At 46.0% G+C, this 19,122-nt stretch overlaps 11 protein-coding genes across 11 annotated transcripts; 5 read left to right on the top strand and 6 right to left on the bottom strand.

The window, feature by feature from the left end:
- Positions 1-552: 552 nt before the first annotated feature.
- On the bottom strand, positions 553-1,940 carry POJ06DRAFT_243496 (Snf7 family). Its single transcript, XM_056186371.1, has 7 exons — positions 1,630-1,940; positions 1,419-1,579; positions 1,298-1,358; positions 1,197-1,247; positions 993-1,134; positions 879-940; positions 553-823 (listed from the first exon to the last, which is right to left on the bottom strand). The coding sequence occupies exons 1-7, from the start codon at positions 1,687-1,689 to the stop codon at positions 749-751; spliced, it is 612 nt and encodes a 203-aa protein (XP_056047535.1). The 5' UTR covers positions 1,690-1,940; the 3' UTR covers positions 553-748.
- A 10-nt stretch (positions 1,941-1,950) lies between these two features.
- Positions 1,951-4,868, top strand: POJ06DRAFT_12012 (uncharacterized protein). Its single transcript, XM_056184231.1, has 2 exons — positions 1,951-2,268; positions 2,326-4,868. The coding sequence occupies exons 1-2, from the start codon at positions 2,061-2,063 to the stop codon at positions 4,695-4,697; spliced, it is 2,580 nt and encodes an 859-aa protein (XP_056047534.1). The 5' UTR covers positions 1,951-2,060; the 3' UTR covers positions 4,698-4,868.
- On the bottom strand, positions 4,869-6,025 carry POJ06DRAFT_12021 (glycine cleavage H-protein-domain-containing protein). The gene is made up of 4 exons (XM_056184234.1): positions 5,584-6,025; positions 5,474-5,527; positions 5,204-5,428; positions 4,869-5,131 (listed from the first exon to the last, which is right to left on the bottom strand). Exons 1-4 carry the CDS (start codon positions 5,834-5,836, stop codon positions 5,040-5,042), a joined length of 624 nt encoding a protein of 207 aa, XP_056047533.1. The 5' UTR covers positions 5,837-6,025; the 3' UTR covers positions 4,869-5,039.
- Positions 6,026-6,214: 189 nt separating this feature from the next.
- POJ06DRAFT_235055 (porphobilinogen deaminase, dipyromethane cofactor binding domain-containing protein) lies at positions 6,215-7,351 on the top strand (the record flags this gene model as incomplete). The annotated part of the gene is made up of 4 exons (XM_056185815.1): positions 6,215-6,470; positions 6,527-6,583; positions 6,638-6,794; positions 6,844-7,351. 4 exons carry the CDS (start codon positions 6,215-6,217, stop codon positions 7,349-7,351), a joined length of 978 nt encoding a protein of 325 aa, XP_056047532.1.
- A 273-nt stretch (positions 7,352-7,624) lies between these two features.
- Positions 7,625-7,909, bottom strand: POJ06DRAFT_264908 (uncharacterized protein; the record flags this gene model as incomplete). Its single annotated transcript, XM_056189032.1, has 2 exons — positions 7,625-7,815; positions 7,876-7,909. 2 exons carry the CDS (start codon positions 7,907-7,909, stop codon positions 7,625-7,627), a joined length of 225 nt encoding a protein of 74 aa, XP_056047531.1.
- A 197-nt stretch (positions 7,910-8,106) lies between these two features.
- Positions 8,107-9,888, top strand: POJ06DRAFT_12034 (initiation factor 2 subunit family-domain-containing protein). The gene is made up of 3 exons (XM_056184238.1): positions 8,107-8,783; positions 8,833-9,499; positions 9,548-9,888. The coding sequence occupies exons 1-3, from the start codon at positions 8,244-8,246 to the stop codon at positions 9,754-9,756; spliced, it is 1,416 nt and encodes a 471-aa protein (XP_056047530.1). The 5' UTR covers positions 8,107-8,243; the 3' UTR covers positions 9,757-9,888.
- Positions 9,825-10,526, bottom strand: POJ06DRAFT_243489 (uncharacterized protein). Its single transcript, XM_056186370.1, has 3 exons — positions 10,334-10,526; positions 10,025-10,261; positions 9,825-9,970 (listed from the first exon to the last, which is right to left on the bottom strand). The coding sequence occupies exons 1-3, from the start codon at positions 10,387-10,389 to the stop codon at positions 9,925-9,927; spliced, it is 339 nt and encodes a 112-aa protein (XP_056047529.1). The 5' UTR covers positions 10,390-10,526; the 3' UTR covers positions 9,825-9,924.
- A 14-nt stretch (positions 10,527-10,540) lies between these two features.
- On the top strand, positions 10,541-12,548 carry POJ06DRAFT_11950 (P-loop containing nucleoside triphosphate hydrolase protein). Its single transcript, XM_056184220.1, has 7 exons — positions 10,541-10,721; positions 10,781-10,817; positions 10,871-10,959; positions 11,013-11,102; positions 11,154-11,218; positions 11,268-11,298; positions 11,354-12,548. The coding sequence occupies exons 1-7, from the start codon at positions 10,697-10,699 to the stop codon at positions 12,262-12,264; spliced, it is 1,248 nt and encodes a 415-aa protein (XP_056047528.1). The 5' UTR covers positions 10,541-10,696; the 3' UTR covers positions 12,265-12,548.
- On the bottom strand, positions 12,454-14,089 carry POJ06DRAFT_217757 (chitin synthase III catalytic subunit). Its single transcript, XM_056185563.1, has 2 exons — positions 13,651-14,089; positions 12,454-13,593 (listed from the first exon to the last, which is right to left on the bottom strand). Exons 1-2 carry the CDS (start codon positions 13,898-13,900, stop codon positions 12,833-12,835), a joined length of 1,011 nt encoding a protein of 336 aa, XP_056047527.1. The 5' UTR covers positions 13,901-14,089; the 3' UTR covers positions 12,454-12,832.
- A 989-nt stretch (positions 14,090-15,078) lies between these two features.
- On the bottom strand, positions 15,079-16,152 carry POJ06DRAFT_285008 (Snf7 family; the record flags this gene model as incomplete). The annotated part of the gene is made up of 6 exons (XM_056190184.1): positions 15,079-15,406; positions 15,466-15,607; positions 15,661-15,711; positions 15,763-15,823; positions 15,880-16,040; positions 16,093-16,152. 6 exons carry the CDS (start codon positions 16,150-16,152, stop codon positions 15,333-15,335), a joined length of 549 nt encoding a protein of 182 aa, XP_056047526.1. The 3' UTR covers positions 15,079-15,332.
- A 156-nt stretch (positions 16,153-16,308) lies between these two features.
- On the top strand, positions 16,309-18,805 carry POJ06DRAFT_11896 (YjeF N-terminal domain-containing protein). Its single transcript, XM_056184213.1, has 2 exons — positions 16,309-16,668; positions 16,726-18,805. The coding sequence occupies exons 1-2, from the start codon at positions 16,557-16,559 to the stop codon at positions 18,606-18,608; spliced, it is 1,995 nt and encodes a 664-aa protein (XP_056047525.1). The 5' UTR covers positions 16,309-16,556; the 3' UTR covers positions 18,609-18,805.
- Positions 18,806-19,122: the final 317 nt, after the last annotated feature.

The raw sequence follows: 19,122 nt of genomic DNA, 5'->3' as shown, positions 1-19,122 counted from the left end.
CTAGTAAATGGGGACGTTAAATTACGATATCGATAGTCAGGACTCATGAGCCAACAAGAGCTACGGTTCGCGCATGATATCCAATCTCCACGATGTGAAGGAAGCTCTAGAATGTACTATAATTAGTCCGATATGTTACATCGTTCTGTATATTTCCTAATGGTTGTACGATATAAAACGAAGCGCTACGGACATGGCGAACAATTTTTGGCATTTGGGGTACTCCATCTCGTCCGAAATTGTATTTGATGAAATCACATCTCAATAACGTTCAATCTTTTGCTTCATGATTTTGTAAACTATTGTATATTTTATTACAAATAATCCCAACAAGAGGATACTAGATCAAAAAGATTGTGCATCCCAGTCTACGACATAAACCTGTACGTACGATAAGACTATAATATGTGCATGTAGTTCTGTGCCGTACTATCCTTCTACGATTCCAAACAAAATAACTGCCACAGTCGGCATCATTCTAGGACCATGTAGATCACAACGACACAGCTAATTTCCATGCACGGACATACTACACGTCACAAAGGAACGTATCGCAAGCGTACTGAACTGAGCATGTATAGAATAGCAAAGTAAAGAGAATCTGCTAAAATTGAAGGAGTATGACAGAGACAGAGACTATGGTCGGAATAATATGATCGCTCACAGGATGTATCTATTGGCTGACAAGAGCACAGAACAATAACCATACATTTCTTATATTACAGTGGCATAAACTGAGTATTGTACATTACTTTAGAAACTGAGCCTCCAGTTCACTTTCCCGCTGGGCACCTACTCCAATTGACGAAGGGGTCTCGCCCAACTGTTCCTGAGGTTAGTCACTAACAAAAGAAGACAAAATTTATTGCCTGTCGTACCTGGCTAGCCAGATCGATTCCAATCTCATCCAGGACCTGGTTGACGATTTCATCGCTCTCCTCTGCAATACATCCGTTAGATGGTTGTTAACTCTACGTAAGAAACAAACAAACCTTCTTCATCTTCCATTGCATCATCTATTGCATCGTCCATCATCTCTTGTCGCTGATCCATCATATCGCTTTCTCGCTCAAAGTCCATCGCTATCCTCTGCAAAGCTGGAAGATTCATGCTTCGGTTCATCGAACCCAAGAGCTATGCAGACAGGACAATTAGCGCCAAATTTGTCATGTTGCAACAGGTACAGATATACGCACCCTAGTAGCGCCCTTCATACTGTGCATCATTTGCTCGTTACTTCGCACGGTCTAAAGGCCTAGGTTAGAAGAGAGATTAGAACAGTGCAATTAATACGGACTTGTATCCTCAACGATACGGCCTGGAGCTGTGTCTTCATCTGGTAGAACTTCTGAATATACCTGTCGAGTAGTCGGTCAGTTACTCAACACACACTTCAAGCAATCGACATGAATGCGCACTTCCTAGTGCGCACAAGATCTTTAGCCTGGATCTTACAAGCACCAATTTGATTACTCTTTGCGGACTTCTTGATCTCAGATATAAGCTTCTTCTCCTGCTGCTCAAGCTTCTGCCGCTCTCGGTCAAGTTCCCTTTGTGCCTTCTCCAAGGCCCGTTGATGCTGAATATCGTAAGGTTTGTTGTCCGCTATCAACTTCAAATTGAACTCACCTTTCGAAGGCGCTCCTGGGGAGTCACTCGCTTCCCAAATACCCACTCTACTACATTCATTTCCTAGTGATACACGATTTTGTGCCAGCTGACTTGCGGAGGACTGCGCTATCAGCATTCACGGCCGTTACAGCTTCATAACACGTCATCGCGCTGCCGAAGATAAAGTACTACGGGGCTCCTAACCCGGGCCGCCGAAATTGATCAGCTAATTTTGGGTCAAAATAGTACAATTGCTTGCCCAGGCGGACTTAGGCGTGTCTGTAGCCCTATACCCTGGTATTCGATCCTTACCTCATGACCTCGGTAGGTCCAACGTCCCAACTCGAAGGTGAACATCTTTTCCGACACTTCACATCCGCTTATATACTCCGACTCACGCGTTCTCATCTGCTTCTGATACGCATATTGCCTTTTCGTACGAAGCGACCATGTCGTCTTCGTATTTTGACCTGGACGACCTTCCCGGTCCGTCTAATCGACGTTCGACGAACCGGGAAGTTTACGTCTCGGCACTTGATTCTGGTTATGGAGCGTCAGTGTACTCGGAAGAGGAGCCAGAGAGACCTACACTCGTTTCTCGTAATACCATGCCTTTGCCATCAGTTCCTGGTACAATGTTAAGTGGTGGAAGTGAAGGTTTGTCGATTTGTGGAGAAGACGCTTCCGAGACGCGTTGTTAACGACGGTATGTAGAAAATACGCAGCGACTCCTTCAATTTCAGGTCCAGCAGCTCCACTACAATGAAAACAGGGCAGCGCTTGCTCGTGCCATTACGACTGTTATGAACATACTTAAGGAACTACAGTCTACAAATCGTGAATGGCCCGCTCAATATCCCGCTTTCAGCCCAGGAAATGGTGCGGTCGAGAAGTTGACTCCCCCTACGTCGACGTCAGATCGTCCGTCACATCTCCGACGTGTCGCCACTGACCTACCATTCCCATCTTCCAATCAGGACAAGTCAACCCTGGTCTCCCCGTCGCCGTCCTCTGAAGTGCCTCGGTTAATGAGCTCGCAGTTGTCCCATGAGTTCAATGTTCTCAAACTCGATCTCAAACTCGGCGCTGTCTCGCCAGTTGAGCTGGTTCAGAGTCTTGAAAAGTCTGCAATTGCTTCCTTACTTGATGGAAAGATTTCGCAAGCTCTCAAGCATCTACTTTCGCTACGTGAGCGTATCGAGGACACTGCATCTAAGGTCCTGGTCACCGGTGATTTGAACGCAGGAAAGTCGACCTTTTGTAACGCATTGCTTCGCCGCAATGTACTACCAGAGGATCAACAGCCGTGTACAAACGTATTCTGTGAAGTTTTGGATGCTCAAATCAATAATGGCGTCGAGGAAGTCCATGCGATTCCTCATGGATCAACATACAACAGACATGACGAACGAACGTACGATGTGTTTCCTCTTTCACAGCTTGAGCGTCTAGCCCTGAGTCCTGAAATTTACATGCTCCTTAAGGTCTATGTCGATGATAAACGTCCGCCAGAGCAGAGCTTGTTACGAAATGGCGTTGTCGATATAGCACTTATCGACGCACCGGGCCTTAATATGGATTCCATGCAGACTACTGCAGTTTTTGCGCGACAGGAAGAGATTGACGTCGTAGTTTTCGTTGTCAGTGCTGAGAATCACTTCACCTTATCGGCGAAAGAGTTCATTTGGAATGCGGCACATGAGAAGGCATTTATATTCATTGTTGTCAACAGGTTTGACAATATTCGTGACAAGAATAGATGCTCCCGGCTGATTTTGGAGCAAGTTTCAAAACTTTCGCCAAGGACGTACGATGACTCGGATGATTTAGTGCATTTTGTCAGCTCGAACAAAGTTCGCATACCAGAACCTGATGACAACGATGATGGTGACGATAATGGAGATAACGGCAATGGTGGTCCCAATAATGACGACGATGCGGTTGACTTTGAACGTCTGGAGCGATGCCTGCGCAACTTTGTCCTGGAGAAGCGCGCGATATCGAAGTTAGCTCCTGCTAAGACATACTTGTTAAATGTTCTGGGAGATCTCGAAGCCCTAGCCTCATACAACGAGGAATTGTCGCAAAACGAAGTACAGCGACTTAAAGACGAGTTAGCTCGTATAGCACCGGCTTACGAAGCCACTCTGCAGAACAGCGTGAAGATTTCGGAGGACGTTGATGCTAGTATCGAAAAGTTAGTCGCCTCCGTCTACGAGCACACAAGATATAAACTAGAGCATGTTATCGCTGAGATCGGTGCTAAGACATATGTTGAATATCCTGGAATCTTCTCCGTGTATTCTTATGCCGCGGATACTCGGGACGCAATGTTACACTCGATCCAACAGAGCGTGGTTGAATGCGAGGAATTCGCTAGGAAAAGAACAACGAGCGGCTACAACGTTTTGAAAAATCTGGGATTGCGGCATTTCCAGGGTACTGCGTACTACACAGAGAAGATCTTCAACAATGGTCTAATGTTTTCTCGAAGGAAAGATCTCCTTGCTCGTGGATCAGTGTCAGCTCCGATTGAGTTCACAGACTATATCGACTTAGAACAGAAGGAAAAGGTTTCTGGATTGGGAATGTCAATGACTATTGCCACCGTCGCCGGCACGGGAGTGTTGGGACTACCATCTGCGGTGGTAGGCGGAGTTGTTAACGCATCGTCGATAATAGGATTACGAAATCTCCGAAAGTGGGTGGTTCCTGCACTTGGACTTGTTCTCTTATGCGGGGCCGTGTACGTTATTTCGGATATACCAAATGTCGTTCCGAGAAAGCTTGCCAAGAAATTGAAACGAGAATTGGAGAGCGTTGACTATATTCACGCAAATTCGGACAGGATTGCAAGCGAGTGCAGAAAGGTCCTGAAATACCCATCAGAGGATTTGAGAAGTGCGTTCCAGCAGATGCTAGACGAGCAGGCAACTCAGAAGAATGAGCGGGCCAAACAGATGAGTCACGCCGAGGAATCGTTGAGATATTTCTCTCGCTTACATAAGGATTCAAGGAGCAATTTCAACATGATCTCAAAGTTTGATTTAGAGGGTGTGCTCGCAGGAAGTCACGTGGAGGTTTAGACAATACAGTATATCAGTTTACGGTTTACAGGCTTTGGAGATAAATTATTGGTTTTGTAAAATGGAGTATCTTGCGAATATGGTGTAGGACAGATAGTAATCTTGCATTGGAAAGATAAATTGTTAGTTGATTTAGTACCAATCCCCTTTGAACTTGTATATATGTTTCTGCTCATTCTCCTCCTTGTGTTTTACGGCATGTGAGAATGAAGGTATTTCTCTGTTACAAGTACTTGTACAATTCTATTCAGATTATACATTGCTTGCTTATATTTAAGTCCAGATTTTCTGCGTCATGGACAAACCTTGAACGTGCATCAGAGTACTTCACAGCGTAATATTCTATGATGATGCAATGAATGTTTCGTACCCGTTGTTATCCATCATTGACTCCAACTCGTTCGTGTCTTTAATCAGAATCTTGCAGATCCACCCTACGATTTGTCCGTCAGCACCATCACCCTTCAATAGCGATCCAAATCGTCCAATTAAGAAAAATCTCATACCTCTTCTATAGGGCTCAGCGTTCACGAGGCCAGGCTTCTTATCCAATTGCTCGTTGACCTCAATAATTTCTCCGGATACCGGAGAATATATATCGCTAGCGGACTTAACCGACTCAACAGCACCAATGGGTTCACCCGCAACTACGCTAGCACCGACAGTTGGAAGCTCCACATAGACGACGTCGCCCAGCGCCTTGGACGCATAAGCCGTGATGCCAATAACAGCTATGATCATGTTAGTTGGAACCTTACAAGCTCATATCAACCTACCGAGATTTCCGTCTTCGAGAGCCAGCCACTCATGTTCCTCTGTATATCTCAATCCTACGACCGTAAATTAACTATAATCCTCCGGAGCACGACTTACACCGAGATCATACCTTCCGGTGTTTCTTCGTCTTTGCTGCTAACATAATTGCGACGACAGGTGACGCTCACGCTTAACAGGCTTGAAGTTGGCGCAGTCTGACGGACGGTAGATCGCTGCCAAAGGACGGTCTTTGGCGTCGGTTTTGAATAGAGTCTAGAGTGCAAAAGTGGAACACGCGCAGCTGATCTCGTAGCGGCAGACGATCTTGACCTGACAGCAGCCAGTCTAGTAGTTGCCGTTAGAATATTCTTATGGGAAGACATTCGAGGAAGTCGTAAAGCGAAATGAAGCTGATCTTCAAAGTGGATCAAGTAGAAGTGCGAAAATTATCCTGTCGGCTCCCTGTTTTGGATTCGAGCAAGACGCGAATTCAGTATATGCATTCGCTGAGTTCCTCCTGATGAGGTTGAGTTCGGGTCCGCGATTCTTCTGCTCTTAACTGGGTCACGCAGACTAACCCGAATTTCATACACCACACCAGCCTACTTGTTATGCAGCGATAGGGTATGTATGATACCAATTTGGCGAGATTTGTGGCTTCGTAAGTGTGGCGCTGTCGCGGCCGATATAAATTTCAGTATTTTACTGTTACAACACATCAATTAGGTCGGCAGATCTTTGCTGTGCCATTGGCGACTAATATGTCAAGGACAATAAGACTAGGCTCGAGAACATCGAAATTGGCTGTTGCCCAGACGGAGATTGTAGCGGCATCTCTGAAGGAGCAGTTTCCGCAGTACAACTTTGAGATTGTCACCAAGACTACCCTGGGTGATAATGTGCAGAATATGCCGCTGTATTCGTTTGGGGGGAAGTCTTTGTGGACATCGGAACTCGAGGAGCTACTGGTATCTACTGGACCTGAGTCAATTGATATGATCGTACACTCGCTTAAAGGTATTATATAGTATGATATAGGACGATCTTCGATTAATTGCGGCTAACTGCTAAAGACGTACCCACCAACCTTCCCGACGAATTCAAGATTGGTGCTGTCCTTGACAGAGCAGGTAATTGCTATATATGAATTTCAACGTGACTTGTGCTGACTTATCGCAATCTAGACCCCCGAGACGCGCTGGTAGTCCGATCGGATCTGGCATATAAGTCTCTGTCAGAATTGCCATCAGGTAGCGTTATCGGGACATCGTCTGTTCGGCGGACGGCACAGCTGCGGCGTCGATTCCCACAATTTCAATTCAAAGTTGTGAGAGGAAATATGTATGTGCAAAGTCTGTATTAATGATAATTTGCTGGCTGACTCGTTTAGCAATACTCGATTAGCTAAATTGGAAGATCCAGAGCAGGGCTATACTTGTTTAATCCTGGCGGCCGCTGGACTTCTACGACTTGATTTCGGCTATAAAATTACGCAGTATCTCTCGTCACCGGATATGCTCTACGCAGTCGGTCAAGGTGCGCTAGGTGTCGAGATTAAGAAGGGCGACGGGTTCACACAGAGCCTTCTCGATAAAATCAGAGATATTCCAACTACACTTGTGTGTACCGCGGAAAGGAGTTTGATGAGGTCTCTCGAAGGTGGCTGCTCTGTTCCTCTCGGTGTCGAGTCTAACATATCTTCCGATGGTGTCCTTATCATTGAAGCATGCATTACTAGCGTTGATGGAAACGAGGCCGCGCTAAGCAAATTGTCAAGAATGATTACTACTGAAGAAGAGGCAGAAACGCTGGGTAAAGACCTTGCAAATCAGTTGTTGTCTCAGGGTGCTGGCACCATCCTTGAGAAGATTAACTATGAGAAGCTGAGTCAGAGTTGACTTTGTACAAGCAAAGCATGCATTATGTACAGTATCGCATTAATTTCTGGCCGCGTCTAAACGACATATGGATAGTATCCGAGCATTATATCTTTGCTGTGCGTCGATTCACTTTCGTTCCAGATTCATCCAACCAATTAACCATCCTGCGCCGCTGTGTCAAGTAAATTGCTCATCTATATCTTGATCTATTTTCCATGCACAAAGACTACATATGACTGTGAACTCGAAATCCCCTCGTATCAAGTTGCCGTTGCTACTGCAGCCTTTAACTTATACATCCACAGTCGCCGCAGATTTGCGCTCCAACGCCTGTTTCTTGGTCTCAGCAAGCGTGTTGATACCATAGCCCAACGCGCCACAGCAGATGGCTGTCCACCCAGTAGTGTAGAGGAATAGTGGGATGCCGTCCGTGTAAATCTTTCGTCCAGTAAGGCCGTAATGAAAGTATCGGACGAAAGCACCTATAGTTGTTAGCTGCCTATTCATATGCCAGGAAGGACCGACAACAAACCGACACGTACCCAGAGCCATATAACTTAGAATTGAAGGAGCCATTGTACCTATATATGACCAAGTGCCTACTTCTTGTTGTAATGCTAATTATACGTATCGGGGGCCTGATCGTGCAAGCCGCAGATCTGTAGTCGGGATTACTTGCTGCTGATTGGATCCCATATGAAAGAACTAAAGAACCGGGTAACATCAAATAAATTGTCGAGCTACCCGGCCTAAGCGGATTCAGATGAGTAACGCGAAAGCCAGGGAAATACTTCGCATATCTCGATTGATCTGGCCCTGATTTCCGACACTGTCTGGCACTAGTGCTTGAAGTCTAGCCAATCCAGTCTTAAGTTGTCGCGGCACTTAATTGACGGTTTCACTTTCGATCATGCCGGAAGCATCTGCCAAACCAGCCGCAGTCCCTCTAGGGACCCAAACGACTAAGGCTCAGCAGCAGAAAGGGAAGGACAAGAATAGCGCTGGGGCTCAAGAAACCAAAGCACAGCGGAAGGCAGAGAAGGCCGCGCGAAGGGCTGCTAAAGTATCCGAACTGGGAAAATCCAGCCACCTCCCTCAAGAAGCAATCGCGCAGGCGCGAGCTCAATCTCAGGCTAAACAAAGCAGAGCAGCCAGTGGGACCAGCAATGCTAGCAGTGTAGGTGGAGGATCGTCCAACAGCGTAGTAAATGCTACCGTTAGCAGCGCGATTTCGTCATTGACGGCTCAGAGCACAGCCATTCACGGATCTGATATTCTCGACAAAAGGGTGGGGCTGTTCAAGCATCTAGAGATCACTAGAAGGTCTGGAACTGCGGACGCTGCTAAAGATATCCATCCTGTAATCTTGGCGCTTACGCTTCAGTTCGCTTCTTATACCGTTATTGGATCCAGCGCAAGGTGTCGAGCAACTCTGCGCGCGTTTCAGACGGTAGGTCTTCATGTTTCGCATTACAATCGATCTCTAACAACTCAGTTAGGTTATCAAAGATTATCGAACCCCAGTCGGCACTACATTGAGTCGAAACCTGACAAATCACCTAAGCCGCCAAATTGACTTCCTAATAACGGCTCGACCCCTAAGTATAACAATGGGTAATGCTATTCGGTGGCTTAAACAAGAAATATCAGTTGTTAGCATCGATGTTTCAGATGACCAGGCTAGGGAGTCACTAATAGAAAAAATCGAGACTTACATTCGAGATAAGATTGAAGTGGCGGATAGAGTAATTGTACAGTCAGCAGTTAAACATATCGGCAACGGCGACGTTATTTTAGCTTTCTCCAGGTCTGCAGTGGTTGAGCAAGTCTTCTTGGAGGCGAATTTACGGGGCATCGAGTTCAGTGTCGTGGTAGTGGATACGCGGCCGTTCTATGAAGGCAAGGAGATGGTGCGCAGGTTGGCTAGGGCGGGTCTGAAGTGCGAATATGTTTTGATCTCCGGGCTATCATATGTTCTTAATGACATTACCAGCGTGTTCCTAGGGGCACATGCCGTACTTTCTAACGGGCAGCTGTATTCGAGGGTTGGAACTGCGTTGGTAGCGATGAGCGCCAAACGAAAGAATATCCCGGTCATTGTCTGCTGTGAAAGTATTAAGTTCTCCAATCGAGTACAACTAGACTCGGTTACTTTTAACGAGCTGGGTATGAATCAATCTTGGTGAGATAACAACTGGACTGACGCTTCTCCAGGCTCTCCGGATGAATTGATGAATATATCCATAGATTCGACGCCAAAGCCTGGACCATTAAAGAACTGGAGGGATCTACCAAATCTCAAGTTATTGAACATCCTATACGACTTGACGCCACCGGAATATATCAAGAAGATTGTCACAGAAGTTGGATCTCTTCCCCCGAGTTCGGTACCGGTTATCATTCGCGAGTATAACTCGGCTTAGTGTTGCACAAGACGCGGTCCGCGTGGCGTAAGTTTTGGGATAGAAAAAACCCCTAGTGTATAATACAATGAAATTGGCAAAAGTTCCGATTCTATTCTGAGGGTACCCAAACTCATCCCTATACTATATACAATTCATAACGATAAACTCCGCAATCTAACACTGGACTTAAACCATTCCTGGTTTCTGTTTGAACTTCGCGAGTTCTTTCAAGCTGTGCCCCCATATCGTCAGTTTTAGTTGTTAGGCGCATTGAGCTTCCACTTACTTTTTAGCACAATTTATCCGTGTCACTCTGACCATTCTAGCATCCACCCGCAGCAGTTCGTATATATCCCTTTGGGTCTTTATACTTGAATCGAAAAGCATTGTGAAGTGATGGCCGGCGAAGTGAAGCTGCTGGTGCTTTCCAACGACGTTTGGCAAGAATTGCCGGCCGAGCCAGTCGACTCGTCGGACCACGCCTCCGGTTTTAATAATAATTTCTCCCATCGTGCGCATGATACTAATATTGAATTGAAGTTAGGATACGCCTGTCAATGCCTGATACTTCAACCGTGGCAATGTGAGAACTTACTCTCTAACTTCCTGCATCGTGCTGACCCGAGCAATGCCGACAAGCTCGTACAGCATTATGTATAGCTATATTCAAAGAATGTACGAATAGCCTGCCTTTCGACTCTATGCTCACGTGGCTGTTATGATATTCGGCCGTTCTGAAGACAATGGGAAAATTATTGGTGCGACTGCGTTAACTACCGATGTTCGCAGCAAACCTCCCACGCGAACCCACGCGGGTTTGGGCCAAAATTTGCAGCAAAACCTGATACCTAGACATAAGCAAAACTATATAGTTTGCATCTCTACCTTAATTTAGGCAGTCCCACAAGTCTCCCAACACCGACAGCAAGCTCAAATCGATTCCAAGACGAGGATTAAAATGAGTTTTGATCGGAAGGCAGATTGTGAGTGTGGATCAACCGTGTCTTTCGCAGATAGCATGCTAATCATTCGGCCGTCTTAGCTCAGATGGAGTTCGCGACGTCTAAAGATGTCGAGGTGTATGTGGCTTGAATTTTAGTTTGAATTTTTATCTTATTGACGGACGGTCTAGTGTCCCTACTTGTACGTGCATTCATCCTCATCTACGATTGAGGCTGCTAACTTTCAATCATTTTAAAGTCGAGTCTATGGGCTTGAAAGGTACGACCATAAGCGCAAGGGGATGGGTTTGAGATCTAATAATCCTATTATAGAGGACCTATTACGAGGAATCTATGCGTATGGATACGAGACCCCTAGTGCAGTCCAAAGTAGAGCCATCGTGCAGATATTAAAAGGAAGAGGTATATCATGTCTCGTCTCAGACTCAGTCGGTGTCTGATCATCTATTTTAGATACCATCGCGCAAGCTCAATCTGGTACCGGCAAAACGGCCACATTTTCTATCTCACTACTACAGGTACAACATTACTTCAGTAGACTTCTGAGCTTAGACTAACCAGGGACAGACTGTCGATACGAAATTACGGGAAACGCAAGGTACCTGGCATTAGACTACAGATTGTGACGAATAATTTTGTTTAACCCATTTTAGCTCTTGTCCTCAGTCCTACTCGAGAACTGGCGGTCCAAATCCAAAACGTCGTTCTTGCACTAGGGAATTATATGAACATTCAGTGCCATGCCTGCATTGGAGGAACTTCAATCGGTGAGGATATTCGAAAGCTAGATTTTGGACAGCACGTTGTTTCAGGAACCCCCGGCCGTGTGGCCGATATGATAAGACGCCGAAACCTTCGAACTCGACATATAAAAATGCTAATCCTCGACGAAGCTGATGAGCTGCTTGATCGTGGCTTTAAGGACCAGATTTATGATGTTTACCGATATTTGCCGCCCTCCACTCAAGTTATCGTGGTATCGGCAACTCTACCATATGATGTTCTCGAGATGACTAATAAGTTCACTACTGATCCGGTGAGAATCTTGGTCAAGCGTGACGAGTTGACGTTAGAAGGATTAAAGCAATACTTCATTGCTGTGGAAAAAGAGGAATGGAAGTTTGACACACTTTGCGATCTCTACGAGACGTTGACGATCACACAAGCAGTTATTTTCTGCAATACCCGACGGAAAGTTGATTGGCTTGCCGAAAAGATGAAGGAGGCCAATTTCACCGTCGCATCCATGCATGGTGATATGCCACAGAAGGACCGAGATGCGATCATGCAAGATTTTAGACAAGGAAATTCTCGTGTCCTTATATCAACCGATGTCTGGGCTCGCGGCATTGACGTTCAGCAAGTTTCGCTGGTCATAAATTACGATTTACCTCTGAACCGTGAAAATTATATTCATAGAATTGGTCGATCAGGTCGGTTCGGTCGTAAAGGCGTTGCTATCAATTTCGTGACGTCTGAAGATGTGTCGATTCTCAGAGATATTGAGCAGTACTACAGTACTCAGATTGATGAAATGCCTATGAACGTCAGTGAGATGGTTTGAACAAGTCACAAAGCGGGGCAATGGAAGTGGGCAAATTCGGTTGTACTTGTAATATTTGTAGCTATTAGGCAAATTTTAATTATGTACTTACAATTCGTACGAAGGTAGCTTTTGCTGAAATACTTTGTCTGTTGGGTAAGATGCAATCACCCTGCCAGTCGAGGGACCGGCCAATTGGCAAATTGGACTACTTTTTCGTACCTCGCATGTTACTCATAAATTATGTAAATATACAAGTATGAACAGCGAAAACACCAAACAGCAATATTAGTACAAATTCTAACTCTATGACATATTCATACTAGAAACGATTCGTAAACTCAAGTGAACCGTCAGCGCACAGTCGTAGGCTATCTGCTAAAATAGGGTTACCTATTTATTGTTCTAATCGCCTATTCAAACCCCTCCCGTATTCATGCAAGACAACAGACAATGCTCGCCGCAAACCGTTGTGACAAAATTATTGGAATCCCAAAAACTCCGATATCCATTCCAAGCGCGTTCGTGTCCTCCTCCTTCGTGCCAATATGTCCTCAGTCACCTTTGAGCATAGGTACTCCTAAAAAACCTAAAGGTGATACATGCTGCTGTTGCGATTAATTGCGTAAAATGATCCGGTGTACTCCGATCCGTCATTTACATATGGACGTCTGTCCTCGTCGTAATACTCCTTAACGTCCCATGGGCTAGACTCTGGCGCAGCCGGCTTAGCTCCGACACTGAACTCGAGATCTTCCTTGGTGATAGAATCCCAGTACTTGTAGATCATCATGATACCGAACAGATTGCACAGTGTCGCGAAGAACAGGCCGTCGAGGTAGTGCTTGACGCCCTCGCATATGCGGTTCGAGAAGACGTATAGCAGGATCTGACCAACGACAAAGAAAAAGACACCGAACGCAATATCCCCAAGAGGCCATAGATCTTCCAATGTCCCAACTACGAGTAAAATTTGGGAGACTACGTATATTATCAGCACGACTGCGTTGACGATGTATAGGACGACAAAAAGTGCAGTCGTATCTTCTGGCGATAAACCGCCCCAGCTTTGGAATGTCAGTATCGAAATCACGAAGGAGAGGACAAAGGCACCAGCTGAAATGAGCCGAAGTATCCATAGCGACAGTCTAGTTCCATCCTCATAGAGCTGAAATCCTACGAAACCATTAACCATCAAGCACCAGCAAGTCGCCGATGTTAAGCCATTCTGTACGGAAACAAAGTATGGGTAAGGACGAGAGGCCGGTGGAACCACACCACAGTCGACGCAAAGAGAAATGACTGTGAGAACCGCATAAATATAGAAGAATGAAAGAAGCTCCTTGCGACCTGACTCTGTATTAGCAAGGATGTGCGAAGATGTTCACCTCTCCGACGATTTCTTACCAACTGCAGTATATTTCGATCTGATATTGAAAACCATCATTGCAGCCATTCCAAGAGCAGCAATATTAATGAACGCAGTACCAGTCTGGAAAATAACCGTATTCGCGACATCGATACTACGCGCATAGCATGACGGGACGACACCATTCAGAACAATACCAGTGTCTTCACTGGTAGTATAAGGTCCAATAAGTGAGCATAGAGGAACAGGCGCCCGCTCGCAAAGAAAATCAAAATCGCCGAATCCCATTGCTTTACTCGGCGCCGCGGGAATAGACTTTGATAAGTCGAGTAAATAAGGACCCACCAAAAGACTAGCGGAAAGAGTCTAACACCAACAGGTAGGCGAGTTTGCCAACTAGAATTAATTCTAGCTATATAGCTGCAGCGAGTGTGATTATAGGATTCAACGAGTGAATACACTGTTGACGCGATATTTTGAGAGAGGTGTCTAAGCGTCGTGGTCGAAGGAAGGTTGCTAGGGCTGCGGCTGGCATAAATGCAATAAAGTTTGGATATTGTGCCTTAATTCCCATTTGCAATGGACAGTTACAGCCGGTTTCGAAGGACAGCTAAGACATTAGCAACCTTTGTTATTTTTAGCCAGGCACAACCATCATGACGTGTGGCAGTGCAGACTAGGCGGTGTGGCTGAGGATCGCGTTCAAATCGGAAGTTGTAAACAAATATTTTGGAATATCTCCCAAGACCAGTAGGCATGTTAATGATTTGCCCCCTAAAGCTTCCAGAGCAGCTATGAGAATATGCCAGTGTCCAGAGGAGATAGATTGAACGACCAGGCAAATTCCCAATTTTCTTTGTCCGCACGTCATCAATTATGATCCGCGACGCGTTAGCCATCAACAACTTCTTCCACACAACAGAAGACGACAGGAAACTCCGACGCTGATCTAAGGCATGGTGGGCTTTTGGTGGCGTAAAACAATTCTCGCGGTCCCGCCAGCAGACCCTGATATCGACAGCACCCACCACCGCTCCATTCCCTTTGCTCCATGAGATGGAGCAACAATCGCAGAACGAAATGTACGAATGCGCTCCAAAACTCTCCAAGGCTCTCCAAGACTCTCCAGTGGTGGACTTTCCCGTTAATTTAGTCGTCCATATGGACGAACCGCGATGCTGAGGGCTTTCCGTTGGTTGACGACAAAGGACTATGACACCGTTTATTTGACAAGTTCGGAATGTATGTGGTAAGACAAAGCTTGCAATGCGTGTGGAAGGAGAGGTTGTAGCTGAATGACTAACAAAATATAACATACAACACAAGATGCATTAAAGAAAGAGACACATTTCCAAACTCTCTGCAGAGGGACCCGCGGGAACAACAAAATTAACAGTACAGCTCAATGATCTATAATGGCTGTCAACTGATGAGGTCCTCGTGCAACAACAGTTAAATGAACACGGAACAAAAACTTTATACGATATTTGCCATCTATGAGAAATCAGGATTAACAAGCCAAATAAGTCTCGCCTCAGCCAAGTCAGTATATAGCCGCGTACCCAATGATATCGCACCGTGTACAGTAGAGGAACAGCCGTACCCATTACAACCGCAATGATTCTTGCTCTGTCTCCGCGGCTTTCACACCGAGTCCATTTGGAGTTTCGCCAAGCTAAACTCCACAGTCAGCGGATATGCATCTCTGCGTTACTTAACTCTATGACCTTACCGCCTGAGATAGATCAATTCCAATCTCATCGAGGACTTGATTAACTACCTCCTCGCTCTCCTCTGTAAGACGATGTTGTTAGCAATTCCAAAACTGTCTTGACTTAATGAGTTGTTGTCACCTTCGTCATCTTCCATGGCATCGTCTACAGCATCGTCCATCATCTCTTGCCGTTGGTCCATGATATCGCTCTCCTTTTCAAAATCCATAGCGATCTTTTGCAGTGCCGGCAGATTCATGCTACGGTTCATGGAGCCCAACAACTAACCAACATTAGGATTGGATCACAAGTCGCCATAGGCAGATATCAACATACCCTTGTAGCTCCTTTCATGCTCTGCATCATTTGTTCATTGCTTCTGACAGTCTACATCGTTGTTTAACCCTGAAATAAACTCCCGATATGGATGTGACACACCTGTATTCTTAATGACACGGCTTGCAGTTGGGTACGCATCTGGTAGAACTTTTGTATATACCTATTGCATGGTTAGTAAATGACTCGGCCGACAATACAAACTGCATGTCCTCATACTTTCGCGTCCGCACCAAATCTTTGGCCTGAATCTTGCATGCACCGAGTTGATTAGCCTTCGCCGACCTTTTAATATCTGCAATCAGCTTCTTCTCTTGTTGCTCGAGTTTTTGGCGCTCTCTATCAAGTTCACGCTGAGCTTTCTCTAGCGCTCGCTGATGCTATTGCAAATTAGCTTCGCCGTGATAAGCATGGCTAATATGGCACACACACCTTCCGAAGCCGCTCCTGAGGCGTTTGCCTCCTACCAAAAACCCATTCTACAACATTCATTCTAGCGAATACAAGTCCCAGTATTTAAATAAATGCAAGGTGACGACTAATGGCAACGAATGACGGTCGGAGACTCTGCGTGGAAGATGTCCCTGTCTCGAGTCCCGAAGCTGTCGCGGTCGGAAGAACCCCTGAGTTCAGTTCATTAGGCATCACACTACCTTGATGCCACTCAAATTATAACTTTTGAATTAAGTTGCCGCTTCTCTACGTTAACGACCATCACCCTTATTAACAGATCATTCTGAGAGCCAATTGGGATAAACCAGCAAACCGGCTCATTGCACGTCCGCACATAAGCAGCATCCATAGATTGCCACTTCTGGATATCAATAACCGTCACAGCGGATTCCACGCACCTTCGAGCCTAACTATTGCGGAGCAATCAATAGCAGAACGTACGAATGTCGGCGGATAACTATATTGGGTTCAAAGTGAGCGTCCAGCTCCAAAATGGGATACGTTTTCAAGGCATCGTGTCAGAGATCACAGGAAGTAAATTGCGTCTCATCAACGGTATGATCATTTGCTGGCCTTCTAGGAACGAGATTTCTAATATCATTGACATCCCAGTATTTGATACCGCGACTTCTACATATGTACCGTCTCGAGTTATAGATGGCAGCAAGATTGCCGATCTTCAGATTCTCAAGGCGGCTGGAGATCTTGCCGAAGACAGGAATACCAAATCAAAGAAAAAGAAGCAGCCAACAGAGGCGTCGCAGTCAGCTTCCTCAACTTCGTTGCAGGACCCGGCTATTATGTCTTTATCGTCAGTAGCTGCAAATTCATACAGCGGACCCTCCTTCGCCTTGTCACCCATCACCGTGCGATCTAGGCAACAAACGGACGATTCGGAGTCATTTGATGAAGGCGAAATCTACGACAATGACGATGGGGTAAACAATAAGAAGTCGCAGGCAAATATGCCGTCGTATGGGTCTCCATGGCCCAAGCGTTCGAACAAGCAACGCTCGATCAGCGGAAGACAATCAGAGCAAATTCACATTAGAGAACCGTCAGCTACCTTTGTCCCTCAGCCTTTTACTGGAAGCAGCCGACGAAATGGACGTTCAGGGCGGCAGAGCAGACAAGCAGCGTATTATGCAGATAATGAAGGATGGGCCAGTGAAGATACTTCCGGATACAAAGATACGGAGTTTGACTTCCAAAGCAATCTTGATAGATTTGACAAGAAATCAGTTTTTGATGAGATTAGATTGGCTGATAAAACAGATCCTCGCTCTCGATTAGTATCTTTTAATCGTCGTGATGCTAATGAGCCTTCAGCGCATGAACTCCAACAGCAGCGAATACGGGAACTGATTAAGAGACCTTCCAAAAAGGACTTTTTACCAACAGAGAACGTACTTGGTACCAAGTCGTCAGAATGGCAAGGAGTGTCCTCTGAGGGCGAAGATACTGAGGACGAGAGCGCAACAGGCATTCCTGCTGAAGAAGAAGTTAGCGAGATTGACAGGGCCATCAAACAACAACATCTTCGACGGATTTCACATGCGATGCCACGAACATCGAGTCGCAACACCACTCCTCCGGGCTTGCAGTTTTCCTTACCACCCAGGCGACTTATTTATAATGCAAACGATCATGGTACCACATTTGTTTGCCCGACGTTCTCGATCACCCAGATGGCGCTCATAGAAAAGGCAGCTGTGAGCCAGTATTCTTTGCACCCCGTACAATTGACTGAGAATGCCGGTTCAGCCATAGCCAAGCTTGCAATTCAAGTCTTAGGCGGCAAGCGACGCTTTGAGCGCAGGCGGATACAGCCTAATGCCTTACCAGTCGTAGTTGTGCTTGTTGGCAACCATGAGACAGGGGCGCGTGCAATCGCAGGAGCTCGCATGCTAGTCAACAGACGAGTTCGGGTTGTCGTGCTTTTTACTGACGATTCGTCGGAACTTGCCTCACCGAAGGAGAGTATTGAGCAACAAATGCGCGCGTTTAAGGCTGCCGGAGGAAAGGTAACTTCGCGGCTGGATGTTCTGCAGGCCACGTTGAAGGTCTTGGATGCACCTCCCGAAGTTATCATTGATGCTCTTCAGGGCTTAGATGTTAGGGAAGACGCAACTGTGAGACTTTGCGGGATTCCGGCATGGATGTACGAAGCGGGACAGTGGGCTTCAAGTCAGCGAGCTCCGGTGATGGCAGTCGACGCTCCTGCGGGAATGGATCCAGACAGTGGAACGGTTATGGTGAACAATATGGGTAAAGCGAAATGGATTTTGTCGTTAGGTATGCCAGCTGCAGGTATGCCCCGATTCCTACAGTACGTTGAAGAAGTCGCACATTTGGACGTAGATGTTGCCGTAGCGGACATTGGCATTCCGAGAAGATGTTTCAAGAAAGCGTTGGACGAACAACGGTCAATTGACGAGGCTAGAGAGGGTGTGATATTTGGAAGCGAATGGGCCGTAGGAGTCGAATTGGAATAATGTTTTGGTACGATGTTGCGCACTTATTGGTTACAGTGGATGTATTGCCATACGTTATTATACAGTTGATTGTCGCTCCAGACCGTTCGCTGCTAACAGTTAAAATCATGAAACGAGTAAGGCAAGGTATTCACAGCAAAAATGTAGCTATTTATCCGCGCATATTTCCATCAGTAAGGGGAATGCAGCTGTCGGTTGATTCGCAAAGCGCAAACACCACATTATAGTTGCCATCAATCAAATACAAAAAAAGCCTCAACCCTATGCAATCTCGCCTAACCCTCACTAATTCTCGTGAAACCCCGTTTTACGATAGTTAACAGTTGATTTCGACTGCCTGACCCTAAGAGCGTGAGCCCGTGTAGACGCGTCTGTTACTCATAAATAAATAAAGCTATTCCGCAGTTAGCGTAAAATATGCGTTGTCACGTTCTACAGCTTTGGACTCGAGCGTCGAGAGCATGTGACGGTTGAAAGCTAACAGTTGACGCGGATTGCAGCTCCAGACTCGCAA

This window comes from Lipomyces tetrasporus (genome assembly GCF_029532465.1).
Source record: "Lipomyces tetrasporus strain NRRL Y-64009 chromosome Unknown POJ06scaffold_1, whole genome shotgun sequence".
In the NCBI taxonomy this organism is placed as follows: domain Eukaryota; kingdom Fungi; phylum Ascomycota; class Lipomycetes; order Lipomycetales; family Lipomycetaceae; genus Lipomyces; species Lipomyces tetrasporus.
The sequence above is the reverse complement of the archived record's forward strand: the minus strand, read 5'-3'. Positions and strand labels throughout refer to the sequence as shown.